This window comes from Cyrtonyx montezumae, unplaced genomic scaffold (assembly GCF_038088225.1).
Source record: "Cyrtonyx montezumae isolate F1298 unplaced genomic scaffold, pur_monq_1.0 scaffold_8, whole genome shotgun sequence".
NCBI lineage: Eukaryota > Metazoa > Chordata > Aves > Galliformes > Odontophoridae > Cyrtonyx > Cyrtonyx montezumae.
Window position 1 is genome coordinate 12,090,267 of NW_027072089.1, and position 22,788 is coordinate 12,113,054.

The window sequence follows — 22,788 nt, forward strand, 5'->3', positions numbered from 1 at the left end:
CCTGGACGCCTACCTGTGCAACCTGGGCTAGGGAGCTGCTTTGGCAGGGGGTTTGGATTCAGTGATCTCTAGAGGTCCCTTCCAACCCCTACAGTTCTGTGATTCTGTGTTTCTGTGAACTCAATTCACCAGCTTTTACTTCAGCACATGATTCACACAGACCAAACTGAGAAGGCACAGAGTAAGAAAATCCAGACACCAATTCATGCATCGATCAGGAAAGTAAGGTGACTGCTACACATGCTGTGTCAAGGACAAGCCACAAACCCATTTTTCATGTTGATGTCATTGTTGAATATTTTCAAGTTCACAAATATTTGATCTCTTCCAACTTCTGCTGAATCATCGTGTTACTAACACAGCTGTCTTACTGAATTTTCCTTTATTTTTCCAGAATGGATTTTTGCTAAAGACTGAGTGGTGAAAGAAAAGTGTCCAAAATGTAGACCATTATGTTCTTACTAGGTCCATGAATACAGCTTCAACATTTTCATAACAGACCTTTATGTTATAGTTTATAGTTACATGTGATCAAAAATTAAGGCAGTCACTTAGGGAGACATGTTTGACACTTACACATCTATTTTCAAGCACTACAGTAGTGGCATTCATCACACGCTCATTTCGCTCTGGCTCTTCTCTATTTATGGACAAGTTATGAAAGCAGCTTGTCAGCAACTTTTTTTGAGTGTTCGCATTACTAAATACACTCATTCTGAATTCACTCTAATGCAATTATCAAATTCGGCAGCTAGCTGATAAAACCGCTGAAGGAAAATACCAACCTGCCTCAGTGTTTTCATGCTGTAATTGAAAACAGATGGCAACTTGTGTAATTTATGCTTTTCTACAACCAGTAACATGTTGGGATAAGATAAGAATTCTTAGACTGAAATGCATCTGCTTCAACAACACCATATGCTGGTGCACAGTATAAATATTTATCCAAATCTACTTCATCTTCTTGTTTAAAGCTCAGTCACATGAGATAGCAATGTACCCTTTGTATACCTTAAATTAACACTGAAGCATCTTCCTGGTGCATTAAAGGGTTAAAGCCATGGCAACAAACACCAAGGTATTCTTCCTTTCCTAGACTTTTACAGAGAGGCTTAAATTGGAAGCAAGTTCACTGTACCTTCCTTACATAATTCTCTCACTACAGCTCCCACTAGGCTGCCTTCATGTGTTATGAAGGATGTTCTCACTTGTGATACTCATTTTCCTCCACTTTTCCCACTGTTCTGTAAAACATTGGAGACTGGGCACATCCAGAGCTGGGCTATTTTTTTCCAGGGGGGATTTTTATAATTTTTAGACTGGTTATATTGTCAAATAGCTAAGCCATCAGCACTTCAGTTTGGGGTCAGACTGGCAAGGACTGTGGAGCGGGTTTTGCATTTCTCTGCCAGGCCAGAGTTCATTCAACATCCCAAGAACTTCACAGTTCAAAATCCTTGCTGTTGCAGGAAATTCCTCTGATATCACATGCTTTTGATTAATCTCTAATCTGATACCTTAGAATGTGTATCTTCTTTTCGTTGCAGGCCTGTAATATGAGGGTTGCTCTGAAAGTAATGTCTCCTATTTTATTGTGTTAGTCCCAGACCTCAGAGTGGGATGTTGATGGTGTGTCAGCACAGGCTGAATCTTCCCCTCAGTGTTCCATTACATTCTTTTGTTGTGTCGCATGGCAGCACAGGGGCAGGCTGGCAGAATGGAATCTGACACAGAAGTACATATGCAGAGGGATGTCACTGAATTCTTCACAGTGCAGTGACAGAGCAGTGGCACAGCTGCACAGAGAGGTGTTAGTGTCTCCTTCTCTGGAGATGTTCCAGACCCTCCTGGACGCCTACCTGTGCAACCTGGGCTAGGGAGCTGCTTTGGCAGGGGGGTTGGACTTGATCTCTGGAGGTCCCTTCCAACCCCTACAATTCTGTGTTCCTGTGAATTCTTCCATGTGGAAAAAAGAACACCTGCTGACATTCACCAATGCTTGCTGAACACTTATGGAGACCAAACACTGGATGTAAGCATGGTGAGAGTGGGTGGTGCATTTCAACACTGGCAAGAGCAACAGTGAGAAACCTCTACTGGTGCAGACTTCTGCGAGTGCAGCATGAAGGCTGCATGTTCACTGCTGGTGAAAATACAAAACTAATGGTGGTGACTATGTTGAAAAATAGTGTTTTGTAGAGGAGAACTTGCTCTATGAAACAGTGTTCTTGTGCTCTTTGTTTCTGTTGTCGATTCTATGGAAATAAATTTAAGACATTACTTTTGGAGCAACCTACATATTTTGTGATCACGATGATATCTGGATTCTGAAAACTAATCAGACAGTGCCTATCTGAGTATTCGACTTGATGGCCCCAACAGACCCTGACAGCAATTACATTCCACAAAACAGTGGTTACTCAATAGCACTTGAGATTTGGCTCTTTGCCTGACAGTGAATTTATCCGAGAACTCAGCCTTGAAATAATCATTTGAGAATGTAAAGGACGATGCCACAGTCAGAAATTTATGAGGCTGACCTCCTCACTCTGCCAGCTTTTAAAGATCAGCAGCAGAACAGAAATGATCCTGGCTGTGTGCTGGAACTGCCAAGCAGAAGCAGATGGTACTGGTGACCAACTAATCCATAGATTCCCAACCTCCTGCTACTAACTGAAAGGAAGAACTAGAGTAGGGTAAAAAAGATTCAGTGGCCATTGGAAATGCATGTGATACAGAGACCCTATGTGTAACATCTAACGTTTATTATCAGTCAAAGCAGTTGGATATTCTTTAGCATTCTGCAAAGGTTAGGGTGGGTCAGTGGTTTCTCCAGCCAAAGTCACCAATGGACTGTCAGAAAGTTAAGGACAAACTCCTCATTTTCCTAGGCCTCCCACCAAGCCCGGGCTGCTGCACTACTCACACTGCTGCAGTGATGTCACACTGAATAACAACGTGTAACGTAACAACTTCAGTCACCGGTTTGAAGTCAAGCTGTCTAACTTCAAAAATACTTGTACCTTAGAACCAGAGAATAGCTTAAAGAATAAAACGGAGAAAAGGGGGACAAGAGTTCTCCTGACAACAACTGGCAATATTAGCAGAGACCTGAATTTTGCGGCCAGCCAATCGGGAACGTTAAAGCAACCTTGGAACTCCAAACCCCTGCTGTTCCTCTCTTCCCTTCTCAGTCTGCTGACGACAGCAGACAGTAAAGCAGAGCTACAAATAACTTGGACGTGTGCATTGCAACACTGACTCCTTTCAGAGCCCTGCGTCGCCTCCAGCTTCTGCTCACTAATGTGCTTACAGCCGTTACGCTCCTCCAACGCTGCCACAGGCAACTGCACTGCAACAGATCAGCTCTAAAAATACTTTTATGAGATAACTGACAATATATTAAATTATTTGCATCGCTTCGAAGTTGTAACCTCAAGCTGTAAATGGTAGTCCCACTTAGCAGGCCCAGGAGAGGTGTCAAGGCTTAAAATCACGAAGCTAATATCTGCTCACACCTCTTCTGTAGGCTGTGCTTGTAATTTTCTGCCTTAAACTGCCTTAACAGTGCCCTGGAGGGGCTGCTGCTGTAACGTGGTGCTGAGTGCTTTCACACCAGCGTAAGTATGCATTATGGGTCCCTTCCAACTCAGGGTATTCTGTGTTTCTATTTTTGGGTCGTCTTCTGTGGAGCCAGCAGTTGGACTCGATGACCCTTATGGGTCCCTGCCAACTTGGGATATTGTACGGTTTGATGACTCTATGATTATGGAGACCCAGGCACCCCAGTCACTCCGCCTGATGGGGACCACAAGATCATTGCTTGTGGTCAAGTGCTCCAAGCCAATCTCACTGAAATTTCTGCTGATACTCTCCATTCGCAGAACAGGCCAGGATCCCAGCCAAGCCTAAACTGAAAGCGGGACACCACAGAGTCCTTCAGGTAGACTGATCCTGGAATGGTTACTGCTTTATATAAAATCTACAGTGGATTTTAAAGTGCACAAAGTGAGATGCTACAATGAGATGACAGGCAGCAGTCCTCTCAGAACAATTTGTCCAGCATGATGCAAAGAAAGGAACATAATACTATCCAAGAAAGATAAGTAAAAAATAATAAGCTTTACAAAGATGCTTCCAGAAATCACTATGCTGGATTCATCTCCTAAGGAAGAAAAACCCTGCTGCTACTGCCAAAATCTTTTCTACAAACAGCAACACCAAGACTTGGCTCTTCTTCAAAGTCCTTCCCTTTCATCATAGCCAGCTTGCCTCGTTAGAGCTTCTTTGGTGCCATGCTCAGTGCAGCACTGGCAGACAAAAGCCTCCTACCCCAGCCCGCCAGGAATTACCATGCCCAACAGCCTGTCTTCAAACTGCCCCACCTTTGGCTTCCACCCAGCAGAAGGTTTATTTTCAAGGAGCTGTCATGGTCATATGACTCCTTTAAATTTGCCAGATTGAAAAGTGTTATAAACAGATGGATTATGATACATAGATTAAAAAAAAAAAAACTATCAAATACTGAACTATAATTTACATACCTATTGCCATTGGAGCACTTCAGCAACAACAACAAAAAACCTCCAAAACTTATTTTCAAAGGAAACTGGCATATCTTCACCTGGAGCTAAAGGCATTCAGTATTTGTAAAAATGCAGCATCAACTCTGGTGTCTTCTAATATATGACCATAATGTTTAATGCACAATTCTGTTCTCACAAGGAGTTTTATACAAAGATAGCATCTTTGCAAATAATCAGATCTATCCTTCATACAAAATCAGAGCGATATATTCCAGATAGTATTACTGTCTAAAATACCATATAAATACCATTTACATCCAGCAGAATGGAGCATCTAATGCATTCTTATGTTGTGAGTGGAACAGGTAAACCTTTGTAACCCCATCAGAGATTGCATGAAGAGTGGGAATGGAAGACACAAGGACATGGTTTGGCAAATAAAACCAATTCTAGAGGTGCAATACAACAAGAAAACCAGGCTTAACTCCAGTATCCAACTACTGCATAGTTTCAGGGCTGTCAGCACAAAACCAAAATTAAAAACAAACCCAAAGCCTACTATCACAGATTCATAGAAGCTCCAAGGTTGGAGACCTCCAAGATCATCCAGTCCAATCACTCACCTGCCACCAATATTTCACTGCTAAACCATGTCCCTTATTACAACATCTAAACATTCCTTTCTCCAGGGATGATGACTAAACTCATCTCTAAAACCTTCAGAAGAGAAATCTCTTAAGATTATGCCTAAGGCACCACAGTGTTATTTTTATGAGTCCAGTTTCAGACTAGAGCTGATCTACTGCTAGCTCCTAAATTCTGAGCATAGAAGATGATGTAAATTACTAAAACTCCCAATTTCAGAAAGTAGAACACACACATGAATACATTTACCATTTTTAAATGTAAGACCTGTGTATTTTAGACAGGATTATTTTTCAGAAACAATATCCTCCGTATGAAAGTTGTAAATGCATCTTTAATTTATGTATTTTATAAAAAATACAGAAAAATCCAGTTCCCTTACGAATCGAGCAGTTTGCCAGCAGAATGTGCTGCCTGCACCAACAGGCTCTGCAGCCTCCAAGGGTTTTGGCTGCCCTTATTCAAGAGAAGTAAATGCTTCAAAGACAGAACGTTCTTGCAAGTTTCATAAAAAATCAGCACCTGAAGAGGAGGAACTCCTGTTGTATATTGCTTGCAGAGGATGCCATGGAGCATCTGGCATTGTGCAATGAACAGAATAGGAAGCATATGACATATGGGTGAGAATACATGAGTGAGTGTGATGGGAAGAAGAGATGGATTAGAAGGTAGGATAAAATTTAGGGGAAACTGAGCTACTCATGGAGTACATCTGAAACTTTCATTTTTAGTTTTATGATACAACAAAACATGATGTCAGCTGCTCATTTGCAGCCTGCACACTGGAGTAGGTGTAGCAGTTATTTTCATAGAATCATCTAATCCATATATTTGAAAGGGATCCTTACAAATCATCTAGTCCTACTCTCCTGCAATACACAGGGACATCCACAGGTAGATCAGGTTGCTAAGAGACTGGCCCAGCCTCAGATTGAATGTCTCTAAGGACAAGGCTTCCATGACATCAATGGACAACCTGTTCCAGTGCTTCACAACCCTCACTGTAAAAGACTTTGTCCTTATATCCAACATAAATCTCATCTCTTTTAGTTTGAAACCACTTCCTCTTGTCTTCTCACCACAGGCCCCGCTAAACAGTCTGTCCCCCTCTTTTTTGTATTTCTGGCTCCATCTTCATGTACAGGTAAAGTGTGGAAGCTGCATACCAAGCATCAAATGAATTGCAAAGTAAAGGGTCAGGAGACTAGAATTTGTACAGAGTTTGGAAAGAGCCAAAAACAACAAAAGCAAAGAATAAAAGAGAAAAAATAAAAAGAAAAAAAGATCAAGAAAGCCACTTGGAAAGAGGAGTTGAATTTCACAGAGAAAAGTGACTTGAGGACTTCCCACCTCTGTAATTTTTCAGGGCCAGGTTGTATGGGACATTGGGAAAACCCATTCTACTCAAAGCTATCCCTGCCCACAGCAGAGGGGATGGAACTAGGTGATCTTAAATACCCAGTCCAACCCAAACCATTCCATGATTCTATGAAGAACCTCAAGGACAGAAAAAATGAAATAGGAAGAGGGCAAAAGGCAATTCAATTGAAAGATTATAAATGCTTAAATCTGAAAGGCACTCAGCCCAGAAGAAAAGAGCACCTCCCACTGTTCAAGTACGGGCAGCCTTCACCAAGAAGCCCAAACACTGCAATAAAGCATTCCTTCTTGAGCACACACCTTCATGCCAGCCGCAGCTGCTGGCCCGCTGGGGTCCACAGCCTGAATGTGGCATGGCTTGCTGCCCCGCACCACGAAGCCCCAACCAACTGCATCACCGACGATCTTGAAAGAGAAAAGAAGGAGGTGAGCACTACAAGCTCCATGATATATCTAAATTCAGGACAAGTACTTTATACTGGACACTGTATGATGATATTTTATCAAAGTCTGTGTACAGTCACTCATATAAGAGATGGGAAAGGCACCGTGCCTTTTGCTTTCAACAAACTTTTCCTCTGTTGAACTAGGAGACTCCAAATGCAATGCTTTCCAATGACTGATTAGATTCAAAACTGTCTTTTAGGAAGACTGTCTTTAATACAGAATCAAAAATTTCTTTCCCATCATAGTCTGAGAAAAGTTACGTCTGAGTAGAAAACTTCAATTTGGGTAGTTAATCCACACCTACAGTGGACACAGGAGCAGGAGCAGAAAGTTGAAATGAGTTTGCATAATAAAAATATTAGTGTCTTTATGTAATTTCACAGCCCATTTAAGTCAGCAGTACTACAATGACATAAAGACAGGATAAACAAGTACAGAATCAGACCTGAAATGTGTGGCAGTACTGATAACAGATTTCAGAATTTGAAAGTACAAACCTTAGGGAGTGCAAATAAGCACTAATGATCCCTTCAGAAAAGGTCTGGATTACCTTAGGCATACAATGCACAGAAACAAAGACCAGAGACATACCGTAAAAGTTTTTCTGACGTATGGAGCTCCAGGCATCAAAAGCTCATCAGCAGTCACCGGTCTCTTTAATACTGTAGGGATACATAAATAAATATTCAATATAAGCATTTATCTGGAAATTCTCCTAAAAAATAAGACACAATGTTGGAATGTAAGGTCCTTTTGTCCCACATCCCATACACACTGCAGTTGAAGTCTTACTTGAAAGAAGCAGAAGAGCCAAGGAAAAGTCTGCAGAATATCTGAACATCGGTGATGAGATCAGAAAACAGCAGTTCAGGCAACGAACTTTGTTGTCTGCAATCACCATCCACTGAACACCACCACGAGCATTAGAAGTGGCTGGCCAGTGTTGAAACAAGTGACCAACCGCCCTAGCATGAAGCAGCTTTTCTTACAGGCTCTCTCTGCACATTTCATCCAAGTCAGTTTGGAATCCACAAATTCAGTAACATGAAAATTCAGACAGGTCATATGGCACGCAAGAAAGCTTGGTAACCTGCCCACCTTTTCCCAACCCAAAAATAAGTCTTTGTCACTTCTGAATCCAACACCCTCCTATACAGACAGAGCCCAGTTAGTCTGTAGCTGGCTGTGACTTACCAGTGACTTTCTGCAAGTGATACTGCACTACCTCACTGTGCAATGGACTAATTTTCCCCTAAATTAACTAAATTTAAAGCTCTGTCAAACCAAATTGATACCATTCTGCATATCATTCTTATCTAACTATAAATGCTTTACAAGATGGAAGGCAATGGTAAGATATATATAGTTCACTGTATTTGCCTACCTCACCTTCCAAATTAGGACTGTTCTTCCTGGAGTGATTAGTGATTGTGATGATGCCTGGCTTTTAAGCCACAGGTCAAAGTTAAAATTTCTCCCAGGTCGGAGTTTCTTAATGATGGAAGTAGGAAGAATTATTATGTACAAACCAATAAGTATTTTTTTTCCTTCCCATGGATTTTGGCAAATGGTCATTTAGGCAGTTACACTTTACAGAGCATGTCCATTCAGCTTAAAAAGCCTGGATGACCGCCCTCAGTCAGCAAATCAGCATCAGATAAATCATCACCCTTGTGTGCCTCCTTTCATTATACCCTCAGAAATCTTGTTTGCTAATTGTTTTCCTACATGACTGGTCAAGTCATGACCTGTTTTTACAAAAGGATTGCCAGCAGTGAACTCATCTGACAAGACACCTATGTTTTCCATTTATTAACATGCAGTTCAGCAGCATGTTCTGGTTCTGGGTAGCAGGAAACTACTGCTGAAAAAGTCAATTCATAGTCCAGCAGAGGATTAAGAATTCCACCATAACATTTTCATCTGGCAGCCTTACGTTAAACTCTGTGAGGTGAGGTGTGGATCTGTACTTGTGCTACAAGAGGAACTACCCTAAGGCAGACAGTGTTTAATAAAACCCAATAATTTATGGAAGGGGGACATCGGTCTCTTCTTTTTCTTCCAGTGTTGTATGATCAGTTGCACTAAAATAAACTTGTTCTCACTACTCATGGGTTCACACTTCACATATAATTAAACCATAAGTGAATGGAATAGCTGACACGCTTCAGATATTGCATACGTTTATGGACAGTGAATGAATACTGCTTTATCTGCCCTAGAAACATTTCCATTAATTGAGGACTGGGGCCAAAAGGCTCAGACTACCAACTCTGTCAGAGCATTTCTGGGTAACATATCTGAGAGATATTTTTCTAAGACATAATGCTGTGGCACCTTTCACAGAGTGATGGACACGTGGGAGGGTGGCACTGAATGCCCAGCAGCAGCTTACTGTTAGCAGTGACTTTAAATAGCAGCACTCCTTTGAATGCGACACAGAGGTGCATCCATTGAAGACCTTCCCTGTGCACAATGCTCCCCACACCGCTGGCAGGGACCCAGCAGCCAGCCCTTCACTGCATGCCTCTGCCTGTACAACACTCCCACCTTTACACCTCCCATAGGAAAAAATGGGAGGTGGAAAGGTTGCCCAGAGAGGTGGTGGAGCCTCCTTCTCTGGAGATGTTCGAGACCCTCCTGGATGCCTACCTGTGCAACCTGGGCTAGGGAGCTGCTTTGGCAGGGGGGTTGGATTCAATGATCTCTGGAGGTCTCTTCCAACCCCTACAATTCTGGGATTCTGTGAAGCCAACCCCCTGATGTCTCACACAATGACAGAAGTGTCCATATGTCCAAACACGCAATAATCCCCACAATGTCTCCTGCCCACCAGTCGCATGCTTGCCTCCATCCAGAGTAGAATGGGGACATTCATACTAAATCCAGAACAACAGGGAGCACAAAGGGCAGCACAGGCTTTGAACCTCAGGGCTCCTTCTGAGGGAAATAGAGGGGTTGAAACAATGCCTATTGCAGTCTGTTTTCCCCTTCACATTTGTACAGTAAAAAAACAAGTTTAACCAAGTTGTGGAAGAATGGCTGCATTTAACCTTCCAGTGTAGGGTAGGAAATCCTTTCAAAAAGAAAACTAGCTTCACCACTACTTCTACCTTCCCAAACAGACCTGTGTAAGACCTGAACAAATGAAAGCATTGCAATGGCATCTGACAGGCACAAACAACACTTTCTCCAGCTCTGGATGCGGTTGTGTTCTTAGCTGTGTTATTTCATAACAAATTCTGTGGCCACTGGACAGTTAAACACTCCCATGACTTATGCCAAAGGAATGTCTCAAGGAGGAGGTTTGAGTAGGCCCAGGGTTGGCAGTGCAGAGGCGAAGCTGGCTCTCTGGCTGCGTGACCTCCAAGGAGATAAACTGCAGCTCCAGCCACAATGATGGGCTTGGCGCTGAGATTACAGGAGGCAGATGTCTGGCTCGTGCTCAGCAAGGCTGGGTGATGCTAATAGTCCCCCCAGACTCATGATGCATTGAATTTTTAATCTACCCTTGAAAATATAAAGCTAGATGAGACACTGGGCATTCCTCACATCCCCTCCTCCTCAATAGATTCCTGCACCAATCTCCTGTCATCAGATGCTGCTGCTGGTCCTTACCAGACTTAGGGTTGCAGAGCACTGGGGGGCTGCTGCTGAGCGTGGGGCTGCTGCTGAAGTACCCACTGCTGCCACAGCTGCTCATGCTGCTCCTCCGCACTGCCGACACGATCTTTATCTCCTTGGTGGGGCTCACTGAGAAAACACAGGGGGAAAGGGAACCGGTGTCACTGAACACAGTATTGCATTCTTTAAAACATCAGCAATAAGCCACGCTTTCACCTTCTTAAGGGTTAAATGTGTCATGCAAAGGTTTTTTGCATGAATATTCTAACACCTTACCTAAAACAATGGGCAAAGTGCTTCCACTGCAAGATGTTCTAGAAGGCATTTCAATATAGGGTAAAAGTTATTCCACTTCCCACTTATTCTTTCAGTTCCCACTTGATATTTCTGTGCAGAAAGCACTGCACTCCCCCTGCCCCTTATTTTTCTCAAAACCAGCATAGATTATACAGGGCAAATTACATTGGGCCTGTGAGGAATTTAATGCATTCTGTTTGCTCGTGGACACTGATTTCTGATTAGCAACTGATGTGCTATTGATATCAGAGCAAAAGCTACACCAAGAGCTAAAGATCTGGCAAATTGAGACAATCCCAGCAAACAGGGATGCACAACTGTTTTTAGGTAAATGGTGAAACCCCTGGTACAGAAAGGATGCTGGAGGATGTTCAGCACCCCATGCAGTCCCTCTACAGACAGCAGCAGAGCTGATTAGTCACCTGACAGAAAACTGGTGTGTTTTCTGTTGTCATGGTTCTGCTTGCGCAGGCAGAAGGGGCTGTCGTGGCTTTCTGGCACCAGGCGAGACTTCTCGGTGAGCAGCTCCATCAGCCGCCTCCGCCGCCGGAAATTCATCCTGCACTGGTAGAGCAAGTTGCTGTCCATAAAATGGTGCTTGTTGGACACTGGAAAAAGAAAGGGATAAAGTGCTTGATGGGACTGAAATCTGAGCACGGCCATCTGCAGTGTGCCTTGGACACTCATATCTGAATGTCCTGTCCCTGTCTTGTCCCTGCTATAGGCTCAGAAGAGGAGCACGCCAACCCTGTATGCCACACGGTGCTGCTGGTCCCTAGAGCAGACTTAGCTCCTTCACTGAGACTTGTGCCAATGCCTCGGCCTCAGAATGACACTCTGCCTGCGTCCTTCAGAGCCACAAGCAGCAGAAAAGTGAGACCTGTGTATTTCCTCTGTCTCAGCCACCACAGACATGGTGTCCCAGACGCTTCCTGCATTCCGCTTCCTCTCCTTTGCCCGGATATGCAAGGTTTGGGAACAGGCACTCGGCCAAAAATCATTTCTAACTTAATGAACAGAAGGTTTAATTACAACCTGTTTTGACACTGAGAACAAATCCCAAGTTGCTGGTGAACAGAGCAGAGCGTGCCTGAAGCCTGCAGCAGCACAATGTCAGCACAGACACTGGTGCTGAAGCTGCCTCTTAATAGCAGCATGAAATGCAGCAGCCGGACTGAGCTGGTCCAGGTCCCAGAGTGCACTGCCTCCTCCATTTTCTCTGCTTTCACTTAGCGCCTCATGACTCCCTCAATGACTTCCCGTAGTTGACCTTTTCCACGAAGGATCTAGATCACAGGTGTCCAACCTTTTGGCTTGCCTGGGCCACACTGAGGGAAGGCAACAAAAAGATAAAGCTAGTGGCATGTCTGCCCCTTGAAAACAGATGTTTGCAATTGTTCATGTGGCCAAAATTGGTGACGTGAATAAGGAGTGATTGTGAAGCGAGGGATCTTTTCCTCCAGTAAGAGAGGGCTTATAAAAATCTGGTAAAGAGACATTATGCAATTTTTCTTTGAGTTGAATGTCTGATTGCAAATTCACAGGTAATATATTTATGTTGACTGAAAATGGAGTTGCAAATATACAAAAACACTGATGAGTTGTTTTTGTTTTTTTTAAATACTGACACCATTCTCAAATTTCTTTACCAAAATGGAAGGCATGGCTGCATATTTTTTGCTGCTCCCAGGTCTGTGTTTAGCCAATGTATCAAAATGCATAAGATTATTTGACAAACTTTGAGCCTGTCATGATTTGAGTTTCATTTTGAACACAGTTATGGTTTGAAACTTGGCAAAGATAAATTGATCTTCACTTTGAAAACACATGTTAAAGTCATTTGAACAAGCAGCTGAATTCACAGCTAAATCTGTGAGATAGTTTTCATCTTCAAGTTCTGGCATAAATTTTCCCTTTGATTCCACAAACAACTTTATTTCATTTTGCACATCATAAAATCTTTTTAGTATTTTACCCCAACTTAGCCACCTTACTTCAGATAAATTATGTCCCTATAATCAGCATCCATACTTGCAAGGAACTCCTGGAACTGGCAGAAACGCAGCTGCTAAAAGTTGATGACCTTGTGAGGCTGCATTACAAGCTCCTCAGGGCCACATGCTGCCCGCAGCGAGTTGGACACACCTCATACAGATTCTTGATTTACCCAGTTTATAAATTGCATTTCTTCCTATACTGAATCACAGAATTATAGAGTTATAGAAACACAGAATGGCATGGGTTGGAGGAGACCTTCCAAGACTGTCCAGTTTCAGCCCTCTGCTATGCCCAGGGACACACTCCTGACCAGACCAGGCTGCCTAGGGCCCCATTTAACCTGGCCTTGAAGACCTTCAGGGATGAGGCATCCACAGCTTCTCTGGGCAGACTGTTTGAATCATGAGGACTGTTGGCTTACTAGTATTTATTTACATGGAATGCCTAAACAACAACATAGGTACATGCTTGGATGTCAGCCATGCCTGACACTTGCAGAAGAAGACTCAGGCATTTGGCCTCAGCCTCTGTGCTTTCACTTTGCTCTTGGCTCTGCCTAACACCTGGGCTCTAAAGGCAGCAAAACCCAGGGTATTGCATCAGATGCGTAGCCCACAGCTCTCAGAACACTCTCCTGAGCTCATTCCTCCTTCTACAGTCCTCAACATGCTCCTTCTTACATTCATCCCTTCTCAATACCTTAAGATTTTGTTCCAGGAGCCTTGGAAATAGAGCTGTATTTAGATACGCACTGCCAATATGTCGTCTGACTCTTGTGAGCTGCAGAAGCGGCCTCAAAGAGCAAAAAGCTCAGACATCTGCAGCACCTTCTGGTCTCAGAGACCATACACATTCCAGAGAAGCAAAGTAACCTATCCTAACCTGACAGAAAAGAAGAGGCCAAACCTTGCTGTGGCACTCAGGGCTCAGCCCTCCATACAGACACAGAAGTTGCCACATCGGGTCAGATCATAAGTCTGTCTGTCTTGCAGAGAAGCCTAGAGGAGCCTGTCTCTTGCTTGCCTGGGCCACTGCCAGAGACAAGACACTGCACAGATGGACGTTCTGCCTTTGGGAAACAGAGAATAATCAGGACATGGGAGCTTTCTGAATGGCATGTGCTTGTGCCCAAGCTGCCATAGTGACCTTCTGCCCAAGTCCCACAGCATGCCATAGGCTGCCCAGCAGTTAGCACAGCGCTTTGCAACGTTGCTTTTGTTCCTCTTTTGAAGCTCTACCTTTGTTTCAGGAGTAAAGATAAAAGGATGTGCCAGGCAGCCAACCTGTGATGTTTCAAGCAATATGTACACAGCAGACCTGGGTACCTAGCTTGGCTGACTCCCTTTGAGGGCGTGAGAACAGCCAGTGCCACATGGATTTACTCAGCTTCATTTTGGGGCTGAACCTCCTGTTTCCCCATATCAGCCATTTGTATCCTCTGGGAGCCACATGGCTTTGCTAAGTCTGTTTACCTCTAGAAGCAATTGATTAGTGGCACCTTAATTAATGCTTGCAGGCACACATTGCTGCTGTGCTCCTCGCTTTCAACACACATAGCACACAACACTAGAAAGCAGCACTTACAGGCAATCACTATTTTTGATGGACGGAAGTAGAGGAGGAGAGATCTGGAGGCTTGCCTACATCCACAAAAGGATTTGCTGTCAGAAGCAGAGTTAATACGTAGGTGCTCCCAGCCAACACTCTCAGACCACTGACACAATAAGTGAAAGTATTCTAGCAATAGAACGCCACAATATTAGAATAACTCAATGCAAATTAAAAAAAAAATCTTATTTTTATATATTGACATCAACTTCAAAAGTCAGGCAGCACGCAGTCAGCCTGCTTCTGTGGTTCGTAATATTAAAAGAAAGGAGGCCCCATAAATGCTCACCTGGAAGCACAGTAACTGCTACCAACTGTTTCCCATCTAAGAAATATCAGTATTGTTTCTGGCTCATTTTAAATATTATGACACCACAGTTCCTAAGGAAAACTTCTATTCTGTTTGTGCCATTCACTGAAGTGCTCTGACAGTCTTCAGAAACTATGATAATCGAAGATCAACACACACTCGTGTTACAGACATAATAAAGCACTCAAATTCCACAATATTTACTGACCATGAAACTACATAATAGAATCTTTTTAATGCTGTGATACTGGAGCATATCTTAGAACAACAATAACTGTTTTGACTCAAGTATTGTAACATTACACAATTACAACAGCGAAGCTTAGGTCTTCCATTGAAGAAATTCATCCCTCCTGTAACTGCTTTACTCCACGGAAGGGTGAATTTTCATGCAATAGGTGAGGGCAAGTGGAAAAGATGAGAACAATGACTCTGCGTTGTAGTATATTTGTATGCAGTTTGCATGACAAATGTTTTGTAGCCCCAGTGCTTATAACAAGTAGTATCAATGTGGAGTGCTGATTTTTATAGTTTACTTCTTGATTTCTACTGATAGTTCATATTTCCTGTGAGAATGTTAGAACAACGCCTTGTAGCCTCAGTTTGAGCAAATAATGCATTTGTAGCACCATGTAACTTTATGCATATTCCTTGACTAAAAGGTAATACTTATGTAAACTTAAGGAGAAGCTTAAAAAATAAAAAAGCATACTTAACTCAAACCACCTCCTTGCACCTACAGCATCAAATAAAATATCTCACCAAAACTTACTGGTGTGACCCATGGGTCTTTTTTTTTTTTTGTGTGTGAATTGTCAGGTTTCTGATTTCTTCATGATGTGGGCTGAAATGTCTCTGTTGGGACTTTGCCTGAGTGTATCTGCCACACTGTGAAAAAATGGGTGTCCAGATCACAGATGGGAGGAAGAGCTTGAGGAAGGGGAGGCAGGCAGCAGTGTTGGCTCTGAAGTGCTCCTGGATGGACACGTGTATGCCTTCGCCTCAGAGGAAAGCAGCTGGCACAAGTCCCAGGTGTGTGAATGCTGGATGCTGAGCACAGAAGGCTGGTTTTGTTGGGCTTGGTACACGCTGGCCAAGAGGCAGCAGAGCAGGCAGGGGTGCTCACTTCCCTTTCTCAACAGCCAGCGTTTTGCTGAGATCAGCAGAGAAAAGTGGGAGTGGAAACATATTCAAAGCTGATTGCAGGAAGCTTGGAGGGCGGCACAGACTTGCTCAGAAGGGATTTCTTTAGAGGTACTTTTAAGGTTGTTACCTCGAGTGTTGACTCAGAGGCAGCAGCAGATAATCTTACTGAGGCTGGCAAGGCTCATTCTCCAGGCTCCTGTGCCTCCCTTGGTAGCTGCTGCTGCCAGACAGGACTGATGTAACTGCTCCTCCATCAGCACGCTGCCCTTCACAGTGCAGCGTAGAAAAACCCATCCTCATTCTGGTTTGTCTTCAGTTATCAGCACCCGGTTTTGTACATGATGAAAGTGATGTAAAGAGCAAGGTGGGGTAATTTCATGGGTTTTTCATTCCAGTTTAATTCATCAGTGCTCATGTAGCAGCATGTTCACATTAAGATGTGCCCTTTATGACACAGAAAGAAACTGCACCAAAGAGTGTGAAAAAATATATGGTGACTGGCAACCTCCAAAATCATAAAAATGGTCTAAGAGGGAAAGGTATCAACATTCATTCGTGGTCACAGATGGCAAGCTTTGGAGATTCAGTAACATCTCACCAACCTGATCTCTCACATACAGAGGGCACAACATTTCTCACAGAAGCAGAATTAAAAAACTATCTTATGATCTCACAAAAATACAGTTTAATCTTACTTTGAAGCAGGCTGTAATGGCTGCTTTACCCTTCCCCTCACGAGCTGTTCTCATTACTTTCCATGCCAGTCAATAAAGACTTAACTCAAGGTTGAATGTGTTTAGCTTCTAAGCCCTGGTATTTGTGACACCTTTGCTGGAAAGTTACGTAAGGCCTTGATGGAAACCTTTGTAAAAATTCTGTGAAATGATGAAGCAACTCCCAAACATATCGTCATATCATCACTTATGAACGCCCCTTAAATTAGGGCTAATTTTTTACCCTTCCTCCAGTTCTCCTCAGAGCTTCTTTATCCTAACTAAACCCCAGATCTCACAAAATGTTCACCCTTACATCATCATTCCCCTTCTTCTGCTTACAGCTGTCTTTTCATACACCTAGCCCCTGGTAATGGTGACTAAAACCATACTGTCCTAAAAGTATAAACTCAGAACGATGTGTGTAAGTGCCCTGTGCATCCTCCCTCCCCTGCACTGCATTGTCTCATACCAACAAGCAGAGCTGTTATTCTCATTTCCTATAAACTAACCACTATTGAGTTACATGAAAATATACCTCCCCTTGGATAATGACCAATATTGACCATTTAATTAACAGAGTTCAATTAATTATCCATAAAGTTCTCAAATTTCTTCAGCAAAGTTTTCAGGTGGCCATTCCATATTTGCAATACTGTGCAGAAGAGAAAAATCAGACTATTTATTTTGGCATTTCTCAGACTGTGAACACCTAATGTTGCAACTTTGGCAGTCCTTGTGCCTGGCTGCTTTGCAATTTCTGTACAAATATTTGAAATATAAACTGCAATGTCTATGTAGATCTTCTTTCAGCTTCTGATTCCAACATAAAATATGGGGATCTACACAGGGCCCGAACGGTTTTGTTTCGGCAAGGAGAATGATACAGAGCAGAGATGAAAATATTAGTTTTAAGTTGACTGCATGGAACTGAGCAGTCTTCAGAAAGTACAAAACCCCATTTTAATAAATGTTGTGATTCATGCCATAAAAATCAAACCATGTTCATATCTGGCTTTTTCCCCAGATCCCTCCCACAAACTAAGTTCTCCACGATTTCCAGGGCTGATAACCCATGTACATCTCCAGCATGGTGATTAATGCTTTCTAGCAGTCAAACACTGCAGTTCCAGCACCCCATGCAATGCACCCAGCTGCTCTACATGCCCCCAGAAAAATGAAGCTGTCACTGAGCCCATGGCTCAAGCCGGGACGTGGCTCCTTCATGTCAAGGGCACAGTGGGAAGGAGATCAAAGTTCCCTGAGGAGCTGAAGAGCTGAGCTGCTCTCCCCAGTGCAGTGGAGGACTCAGTCAAGTGAGTGCTGGTTTGAGTAAGTGTGTGCCTGTGCCAGAGCTAAGAGGTTAGAAAAGTTTTGGCAATGCACATGGGGTTTTCAGCACTGATATTTCAGGTCTTTTCCTACTTGAAGCCACAGGAAGCACTGAACCTGTCCCAGCAGTACGCAGCATATTTCCAAGCCCTTTGGTGTAAGTCAACAATTCCAGTTTATTCTGAAATAAGTTTACTTTTCTGCTGAGAGTTTGCTCTATTAAAGTGGAGTTAAACCTAGTCTGAAGCTGCAGGAAACCATTCTGGACCTCCCCCACTACTGGCTGCAATGCTCTGCCCTTTCCCATTGCACGTCTCAGAAGATCACATCAGTTTTGTCCTCTAAGGAGGCACAACTTTCCCCCAGAAAAGCTGACATTGTACTGAAAACAAATGTGGAATGGTGTGAAACATCACCAAGCCCTCTGGCAGGCCGTAGGGAGGGATGGAGGCTGCTGATTGCCAAGAGGGATGGCCTGGCCATGCCCTGCCCCACCCCTTGGCAAGGGCTCATCTCCAGCCCTGCAACCTTTGCTTCCTCACTCCCCTCTCCTAAGCAGATGCAGTGTTTAGAAAGGAAGGAAACAAATCAGCTTGGTTTCTGTCTCATAGCAAAAAAGCAGTGGAGGTGTGCATGCACTTTGGCTCAAGGAGACTGCAGGATCCTTGTGATCTCCTTGTGAGCTCTGAGCTCCCTGCCTTCAGCATAGCCTCCCTTGGCTCAGCACTGCCAGCATGGCCACCCAGCTGCTCCTGCCCCAGAGCTGCACTCCGGCCTCCACCGACACACTGACCCTTCATTCTACACCGGACAACACTTTTTCCACTCCTCTTCCTGTTTTCCTAAAGCTAATCTGGTTTCTGCAAATCCATTTTAAAAAGGCACCTATTAATATTGCTTTCCTTTAACACATAGATGAATTCCACCTGCTTGGAGATCCCTCTAGTCAAGGCAGAGGCACCACGATGCCCAGCCAGAAGGCAGCTTTGTGACATTGACTTTCCACACCATAAAAATACAACACCTGCATTTTCATCTTTTATGAAGTATACGCACTCCGCAGACTGTAGATAAGCCCACCTGCAAAAGCGCTCACTCAGCATTCCCAGCTCCTGGCACTGCAGCTGTACTATGTGGGATTGTTTTCTCATTTGGATTATGAAGAGTTCACTGGGAACAGAGAATGCAGCTCATTTGAACTGCTGCAGTTTCCAGTGTAAGTGTAAAACTGCAAGACTGATCCTATCACTGAAATGTGGAACTTCTTCCCAGTGCAGTGACGGAGCACTGGCACAGGCTGCACAGAGAGGTGGTGGAGTCTCCTTCTCTGGAGACATTCAAGACCCACCTGGACACCTACCTGTGCAACCTGGGCTAGGGAGCTGCTTTGGCAGGGGGGCTGGACTGTGATTCTATGAATCCAGAGAGCTGTTCCAGCTCAGCCCAGCTAAGGGTGAAGCCAGTGAGTGTGTCCAACAAGTGACAAGTGTCCAGAAAAACGAAGTGATTGAGAGCACCATCTGAGCTCTTTCTGTGAAATACGGTATATTCATGCAGTGAATAAAACGTCAACTTTTCAGCTGCCTTCAAAGCATCAGGATTACAATACGCAGGTCTCAAAAGTCCCTCGGGGGCTGAAATGCACTGAGTATCCAGCTTCTATTAAAGCGGTGTGCTCTGCTCAGTGCATTAGCATCTTATTTTAGCTGCCTTAAAATAGGTATGCAAAAAAATGTTTCTGTATACATCTGGTCTTTCCAGCAGGTTTGCAGTCTATTTTCAAATACATGCTCCATACTCTAGAAAGAAAAGCTGCTGTTGAATCACACTCATTTCAGCAGCCTTTTCAGTTTGTGTACGAGGATTTATCATCTTTAATTTAGCAAGTTTACAGAACATAGCCAACTGCTTTTCTCTGCTTCCAAATAAAGTATGGAAAGTACAGGCTGTGGCAAGGGAAGCAGAAGATGAAAAGGCCCATCTGGGTATCTTTTTTGTGTTGCAGCTGTTAAAAACTGAAACCCATTCTCTGACAGAAAGTTAGAATTTGCTAGTTATTATGAAAGGCGTCTTCATACGTTATTCCTGTAACATATAGATATGTGTGAGCCTTTTTCAAAGAAACAAACACATTCCTGCCTTAGATAAAGACAACCACAAGGAGCACAGAGGAGCAGACAGAATAGGACGGTGGAGGACTGTACAGTCATGTGTAAAGTTCTTATTTTCTCAATTTCCTATCAAGGCAAAGTCAAGAAAAAACATGTCAGTTTAGCATAAGCAGTTGAATTACCATGGGTAACTGACCATCTGTATGCAGGCTGCCAGGGAAGGAATGCCACACAGACAAACAACTCAGTGCTGCTGCCTGGCATCATCACTTGGGGGAACCAGGCTTATAACAGAAATAAAGGTGTGCTGGAGGACTTCAAAGACTAACAGAATGCTTGTGCTTCACTCAGATAAATCAGAGCACCATTTGTGAAAATAAAGTCTTTCGCTGTTACTACTACAGTAAAGAATGGGATATAGGACTACACAGACTGAATGCTTTTGGGACTGTATAGAATGCATGCTTGGATATATCCAACAGCTGACAGGCTCCAGGTGTTAGATCAACGAGAAAAATTATACAAAAATCCATGTGTTCACTTTGGTAAAGGAAATCTATGGCCATTTAAGTCAAGGACTTACTTAAGGGATAGTTCAACAGCACTTAGAAATTGGTCACTGTAATTAGTAATTTCAAGAAAAGGGGTTCCAAAGTGAAATCACAATTTAAGAAAGAAGTCTCTTTTTCACATATATGGCAAATTTTCAGCAATGAAATAAGAAATGTCAACTAATAATAAGCAACAGAGCATCATATCAAGTAAATGTAACGTGTTACAATTTACAGAAATTGCAGGTGAACATTTCAACAAGAGCAAAAGAAATAATTTTTTAGATATCTAATCCAATTTCACAGTTTAAAGAACTTTTAACGTGAGTCTGAATGCTTGCAACTAAATGGAGCTGTCATCTTGTTAAGGGCAGTTTTGCTGAATAAAGGTATACAATCCTCACAGAGAATAGAGAAAGTCCAATACTGCTCTGAGACTTCTCCACAGAAACAGAGAGATAGCATATGTCAATATTTACTGTTCTCACTAAGTCATTACAAAATGTTTGTTTTCATCTCTGAAAGTAATTTGCATAGGGGAGTTTTGCTGATAAAGGATTAACGCTTGAGAGGAGGCAAGCACCTGCTTCTGTGCTAAGCACTCCACTACATATACACTCACCAGGGCTGGTGAGTCCAGTTAAACTTTTTCAACCACAAAATTATTGTTATTGGGGTAGGGGAGTGTATGGCAACTGCTGAGTCATGGACTGAACCACTGAGCACCTAGAGAAAAGACTCACTCAATTGAGGAAGACAGGTAGAAGTGATTCACCTGTGTGACCAGAAGGGGTGGAGCCAGGCTGCACCCCTATTAGACCTCAGCAAAAGAGACAGAATGTGAATTGGCATGGGAAGAAGAGCACTGCCACTCCACAGTGTACCTCTATGCACACGCTGCACTGAGCACCCTACATGACAGGCACACTATGTCTACACACCACAAAATACTGAAAAGGGTTTCAAAGTGTTCAGTGGATGCCACAGGGTAAGCATTCATCCTGTGAAGATGCTAACACTGGATAAGTCCTTCTTACTGATATTAACTGGATTTTAAATGTGGAAAGTACTTATCACTTGATATTCCAGACGTTAAAGTTTCATGTAAGACAGGTTCTTCACCCTCCCTAGGTTCTGCACCCAGTCAGTCCTGGAAGTAGGACCACACAGCTTAGTCAGTGCCAGCACTCCTCTGCTGTTGGGACTATAGGTGTAGAGTAAATGCCACAGAAGATGTCATTGCCAACTAGCATGAGCCCAAAGATGATGCCAGAAAGAATTCAGTGCATATCCTCTTTCGTCCTCGGACATCTCAGTATCTCTGTTTTCCAGACTGAGCAGGGGCTGTGATTGTGTGTGAATGCTTGTGCTATGCTATGCCTGCCCAGCCCACTCTTGCTTTTGTCTGATCAATCCTGGTGCTGGCTGAGAGTCTTCTCTGCCTCTTACTGCACGTGAATTTTGACCACAGCAGTTAACCCATCCCACTATTTCCCTCTGAAGAATTAGGAAAAATTCTGCCTTCCTGGAGGGCATTCTTACCTGTTAACACTGAAAGGCTCTATGTACCTCAGCATACTAGAAATGTGCTTTCTTCCAATTGCCAAACACGTTCTGTGCTCCTTTTGTCCTTGCTGTTGCAAGCACAAAGCCATGTTTATAATTCCTCCCACAATCTTCATTCCTGTATTCTGGCAACCACCATCAGTATTCACAAATGCAGAATAATAACTCCTGGCAATTACACTGCCAATGCAAGCCATCAAGAGTGCACAATACAGTGCACAATACTCTGCTACCTATGATGCTTTTATTCTGTGGTACTTGGGGGTATCAGTTCATAAGAAAGGACATTTGGCTCCTATTTGTGAAAATAGCACTTAGTGGGTTACCATTTGCATGCACCAGTGGAATTCCCAAAGGAAACAATTCAGAACTTAAGTACATATCATCATTTTCATTTATGGAAGTGGGGATATGTATAGTAATATCTGCCTAAAGAGATCAGGAGGATTATTTTTAAAACAAAATGTCTCAGTTCTTACAGCATTTACACAATTCCTCTTAAATCAATGTTTTCCTTTTTAAAATTAGCATCAG

At 43.2% G+C, this 22,788-nt stretch overlaps 1 protein-coding gene across 1 annotated transcript in view; it reads right to left on the reverse strand.

Moving 5' to 3' along the window:
- The window catches only part of DEPTOR (DEP domain containing MTOR interacting protein), a 70,889-nt gene that overhangs the window by 10,891 nt on the left and 37,210 nt on the right, over nucleotides 1-22,788 (reverse strand). Inside the window, exons 5-8 of the mRNA XM_065753463.1 lie at nucleotides 11,342-11,527; nucleotides 10,617-10,751; nucleotides 7,590-7,660; nucleotides 6,852-6,956 (exon numbers count right to left, since the gene is read on the reverse strand). Of these exons, the coding sequence (XP_065609535.1) occupies nucleotides 6,852-6,956; nucleotides 7,590-7,660; nucleotides 10,617-10,751; nucleotides 11,342-11,527 (497 nt within the window). The remainder of the gene's footprint in view (nucleotides 1-6,851; nucleotides 6,957-7,589; nucleotides 7,661-10,616; nucleotides 10,752-11,341; nucleotides 11,528-22,788) is intronic.